Source organism: Pagrus pagrus (assembly GCF_965226575.1).
Source record: "Pagrus pagrus genome assembly, chromosome: 14".
In the NCBI taxonomy this organism is placed as follows: domain Eukaryota; kingdom Metazoa; phylum Chordata; class Actinopteri; order Spariformes; family Sparidae; genus Pagrus; species Pagrus pagrus.
This window is the reverse complement of record NC_140198.1, coordinates 19,105,656-19,111,414: the sequence shown is the minus strand read 5'-3', so window position 1 is coordinate 19,111,414 and position 5,759 is coordinate 19,105,656. Positions and strand designations below refer to the sequence as shown.

The following is a 5,759-nucleotide window of genomic DNA, read 5'->3' as shown; positions in this document are numbered from 1 at the left end:
CAGTGCGCCTCTGCTGAAGCCTGACGGACCCACTGATGAAGGCCTTTTATTCTAACCACAGGTAAGTATGGGCAAACTTTGCGATCACGACGTCAACTCACTGACACAATGCCGTGAAGTCACATTTGAATCCTTAAATATCGTCCCGGACATCATTAACGGATGGCACACGGTCTCTCTGTGCCATTTTCCCCGACGTGGCTCGGCAGTACTGTACTTCTTTGCTGCGTCAGGAGAGCAAACCTTTGAGTGTGATTTGTGAGAGAAGAAATTATAATATGATTTTTAAAAACAAGTAGAGAGTCGTTGCGTTATTCACACGGGACGTTTCATATATGTTTTTTTAAATAAGTCGTTGAAATAAAATATACTGCGGTATCAGTTCAGTGTGGGCTGTTAGTTAGGAGGCCTGCCTTAAAGTGAGGTTTAAGGTGGAGTGGTTGAAGCAGGACCTGTTGTGAATCCTGTGCCGTTTGCTGTGTGCGCAAATAAAATATCTACTCATTAGTCTGAGTATTTATTAGTCTACCAATAGTGTCGTTATATGTTGAAAAAAATATATATAAATGTAATTTGGTCATGAGTTGCCTACAACGTGAAATGCGAAAGAATCAGACTTAATTGCCATGAAAGGATTTTCTAATGACTTCAATTCAAGAAATGAATGAATTTGGGCCAATTTTGGATCCATACACAAAACCCTTACACTTAAAAGAAGCAGTAATTTGTAATTCACTTGTTAAAAAAATTAAAATAACATTAATAACAACCACAGCACATTTAACTTACACAGAGACACTTGAGAAGTGGCTAAACAAGTGAAGTAGTAAGTGATAACTCCTCCTTAAATCAGAGGGTTAGCTCGGGTATTTCCAGTTAACCTCCCTGTCGCAGGCTGCGCCGACAAACCGAAACTTAACCAGACAGTTGTGGATACATTTCCCAAGAAAAGCAGCCTGGTTTCGTTTCGTATATAAGTGACAGCTCATGACATTACACCTTGCGGGAGAAAACAGAATCCTCGCCCTGCATTAACGTCCCCCCCTCCTCTCGCCTCTTTATACCTCTCTGTGTAGATCTCGCGAGAACTCCGGCGTTCGCTGTGGCTGGCCGTGGCTTTGCAGCAGACAGAGGGAGAAGGCAGGCAGGCAGCATCATGGCGGACAGAGACAGTGGAAGTGAGCAGGGAGGAGCAGCCACGGGCCCAGGCTTCGGTCCCATGCACCTAGCGACAGGAGGGGCGGGCTCGGCTTCCGGGCTCCAGCATGAGACTCAAGAGCTGGCGTCGAAGCGGGTTGACATCCAAAACAAACGCTTCTATTTGGACGTTAAGCAGAACGCGAAAGGCCGCTTCTTAAAGATAGCAGAAGTCGGGGCCGGTGGAAACAAGAGCCGCCTCACTCTCTCCATGTCCGTGGCGGTCGAGTTCCGTGACTACTTGGGAGACTTCATCGAACATTATGCCCAGCTGGGTCCGTCCAACCCGGGACTGGTACAAGACGAGCCCAGGCGAGCACTCAAGAGCGAGTTCTTGGTCCGGGAAAATCGGAAATACTATATGGATCTGAAAGAGAACCAGAGGGGACGGTTTCTGAGGATTCGACAGACCGTTAACCGGGGGCCCGGTTTGGGATCCACGCAAGGCCAGACGATCGCTCTGCCGGCCCAGGGACTTATTGAGTTTCGTGACGCTTTGGCTAAACTTATTGACGATTACGGTGTAGAGGACGAACCTGCAGAGTTGCCCGAAGGGTCATCATTGACTGTGGACAACAAACGCTTTTTCTTCGACGTCGGATCCAATAAGTATGGTGTGTTCATGAGGGTAAGCGAGGTGAAGCCAACGTACCGCAACTCAATTACGGTGCCCTACAAAGTGTGGTCCAAATTTGGGAATACTTTCAGTAAATATGCCGAGGAGATGAAGAAGATCCAGGAGAAGCAGCGGGAGAAAAGGGCATGCGAGCTGCAGCAACAAGAGGAGATGCAGGCGGACGATGGAGACGAGGATTGATATAGAGTGCAAAAAAGATGCAAAAGTAATGAAAATAACAAGAGAAATATAATTAAAAACTCTACTGTATAAAGAAAGAAATCTAAAGATTTAACTGTAATGGTTTAACTCCAAGGGAGCATCACCCACAATATAAGAAACCTCCACAACCTGACAGTTATGACATGTTGTCACTCATCGCTGGATGTTACCCCACTTATCCACCATTAATACAGTAACAGGCTGCTAAACAAAGTAATAACATTATATTTGAACATTGTTTCCTACTTGACAAACAATATTGAACTGAGTGTTTATTTCCCTTATTAACAGAAAACTTTTGTACCAGTTAAAGCTATTGTAAAAAAAGTGTTTGCAATGTTCAAATGGAATTATTGCCGAGTTCCGAGGAAAAAGCGTTTCCTTTTCATGTGAGCTAATGACTTCAGCACAAATCAGAGATTTTAATTTTTAAAAACCAAAATTCAAAAAACTTTGTAAAAGGTTGTCACATGTACTTGCCATCCTATTTACCTTTACCTGTGAGTAGAGATGTGTTTACACATAAATCATATGAGGGCTAGGCCTGCTTCGGAAAAAAACTGGTTAGATGTCATGCAGTATAAAAGGAACATATAGGCAGTTTCATGAAATGGAATAAGTGCTCTATTTGTTGTGCAATATGCATTGCATGAAAATGAAATCTATTGAACTGGTCGGCGGATCTCGACATGATGACATTTGCCAGAGGCATTCAAAGAAATATTAATATTGTAATTTTGTTTCCGTTGAAATTGTTGCCATGCAGATGGATATATTATAGACTACCTTTGTGTCTCGTTGTTAATGCAATGTGTTCATTTTAAAGGTACTAAATGTGTATTTGATAGAGGAAATGCAGTGACAACATGTAGCAAATGGCCTGAATTGCAGATTACTTAACAAGACAAACCCTACGCATACTGTGCTGATTGGCTCAGTGGTCTGAAAAGAAAGAGGCAAAATTCAGCAGAGCATTATTGGTTAGTACATCCGAAACGGAATCATTTTGTGATCTTGTTCTCATAAAAGTCCAAATGGTGCCAAGGAGTGCTGTTGCTGCATGTTAATCTGCACTAAGATAGATTTCGTTGGTCTCCCAAAATATTGGCTCAAGGACCCTTCCGTATGTATCTTTATCTGCCTATAGTGTACGAATCTCAAGTTTGAGTACCAAGTGATTTCCATCCAAAAGGCTTGGTGTAGTTGTAGTGTTTCAAAGCGTGATTGTAAAAGGAGTGACCTTGCGAACTGTAATCAAAATATCACCATCACACTATGAGGAGGGCCACTGAGGAGCACGCCTGGATAAGCCACAGTGAAGAGGGTTCATTTCACCTGTCGGTGAAACTCCAGTTGTGTGTGTCGAAGGATGTGCCCATCCCAACAAGTGTACGACCTGAAGATGTGAAGTTCAGTGGGGCTACTTTGGATACATACTCATTGCTCTACTTCTAGATTTGTAAGCCCAAATATGTACCTGGGGGTGATGAGATTCAGTTTTGGTCTAATTGTAAATATTTGGGCTGCCACACGGAAAACAACTGGTTCCTAACCAGTTCAGTCGCATCTCATAGATGTGTGATAGCAGTTTTATAAACTCTGTCAGTAAACTCCAGAGAAACTGGCAACAATCAGATAATGTCAGATTTACCTCAGCATTGAATTAAATGATTGCTCCCATGTTTAGATTGACTGGAAACCAGCAAACTAGACTGTCCTTGACCACCTATTTTTGGAGCCTCTGGTATAGCCGAAACGTTACCTGATTGGGAGCATCCTCTTCAGCATATAAACAACCTGGTGCCTTACACACTCCGCATGCTTACACGCTGGCCTGGTGCTTTGGATCGCAGTTTGGCTTCTTTTTGTTATTGTTTCCTCTTTCTTCCATTTTTGTGTCTCAGCCCCCTTGTGTGCTAGCGCACGACTCGTGGTGCTAAAAGAGTTTGATACAAACTCTTAAGTAAAATATGGAGCAGAATTCTTAACTTTTTTCTGCTACCTTCCTTCTTCCCTAACTCTATTGCCATCCCCATTCCCCAGCCATCCAGGTATCGGCCTACATGTAAACATGGAAGGGGGTGGTCACCTAGATGCAAGATGATGCAGAAGAGTTGGCTCTTTGCTAGCCAAGCGCATTAGCAGGGAGAGCAGGGGCTGATTGGGAACATCGGTAGCGGCCTGATATGATATACATGTTTGTCAGCAAGCCCCTTTTGAAATGCTCGTTCTATGGCTTGGGTAGTTCTGTGTAAGTTGTAAGTCGCTCAATTAATGGGGAGCAGCAAGCATGTCTTGTTTTGTTTTTTGTTTTACGTAGTTTTACCTTTTCAGCGTTATTCCACATTATTTGTAATTTTGGAATGTTTTCGCCCACAAAAAATATATCTATTTTTTCTGTGCAACATTTCATCACTGTGTGCAATATCGTATGTGCCAATGGTGGCAATATATGTATATCAATTAAATATATGATTACTATTTGAAAGCATGTGGCTGAATTCCATGTTTATTTCTCATGAAGGAGTTGTATGCCTTTATTTGCACTTAAAGCTCCATCCTAGTGGAAAATAGAGTAAACCAAGGTCTTAGCAGCCTGTTGGGCCAAGCAGTTCACATTACGTACTTTAACTTGCAATACAACATAACTGCAAGTACGCCTGTCTTTAAGAAAATGGTAAACTTGGCTTCTGGGTTGTCGAAGGTTGACTATAAACACACAATGGAGTTTTTGTGAAAAGGAAAACTTAAAAAATCAGTGAAATCTCCATTTTTAGCTTTAAGCTAAGAAAAGGTGCTTCAGTCCAATCCTCATTAAGGTGTATGGTGAACTGTCTTCAGTGGTTGTTGTGTGTAGCACTTTGCTTTCCCAGGTTAATGAAATGCCTGACCAATACTTGTTTAAAATGATCTCAACAAAGAATGTCGTTCTTCTCACTTATGTTGGTTCTTTTTTTTTTTTCTTTTTTTTAAAAGAGGGTATTTGATTTGCTCATTTGGTTCTGATGCATTAAATATATAATTTATGTACATTTGACAAATTTTAAAAATAAATTTAATTTACCCACGAGGGAAAATCTACATTCAAAATGTATGTGTTTTTTATGTTTCATTTCTTGTTGGAAAAAAAAAAAAAAACAACTTCCCTAAAATGTCTACAATTCACTGATGAAAAGTATGTTTAATTTGATAGTGTTGTCTCCCATGTCTGACTCTACATTTGCAATGATACTAATTACTAAAGCTTAATTTTACAGCCTTTAAAATGCAAACTTTGCAATGACAAGTACCTGATGAATCAGTTCTTCTTAGAGGTTTCTACATAAGTACTGTATGTGTTATACCAGGCTGTAAAATAAAGCGTTACTTTGTTCTCTTATCATCCTGACTTTGCAGTTTGTGATCATCTGTATGCGATCATTGCTCTTCTTTGAGCTTTACTGCTCATATAATGTAACACTAAAGAAATGAGGGCGTATTGATCACAAGCCGAGACCTGTACGTCTTTTTAAGTTCTGTAACTGTTGCAAATGACATTTTTTCCTCTGATATGAGTAGAAACTGTACTCCTTATCGCTCATACTACTACTGCTACTACTTATTACTGCTACTCATTCATAATCTTATGAAGTTACTTAGTTACATGATTTTCTAGTGACAAGTTTGTGTGGTTTAATGCATGTTGATAAAATGGTGTGATTATCTTTCTCCAGATCATCAGCAA

General features: G+C 40.9%; 1 protein-coding gene across 1 annotated transcript; it reads left to right on the top strand.

Moving 5' to 3' along the window:
* Positions 1 to 1,080: 1,080 nt before the first annotated feature.
* puraa (purine-rich element binding protein Aa) lies at positions 1,081 to 5,423 on the top strand. Its single transcript, XM_084373470.1, has one exon. The coding sequence runs from the start codon at positions 1,157 to 1,159 to the stop codon at positions 2,012 to 2,014; it is 858 nt and encodes a 285-aa protein (XP_084229596.1). The 5' UTR covers positions 1,081 to 1,156; the 3' UTR covers positions 2,015 to 5,423.
* The last annotated feature ends 336 nt before the right edge of the window (positions 5,424 to 5,759 follow it).

Excerpts from the sequence above, each read along its gene's own strand:
- puraa (XM_084373470.1), top strand. The coding sequence starts at position 1,157 with ATGGCGGACAGAGACAGTGGAAGTGAGCAGGGAGGAGCAGCCACGGGC.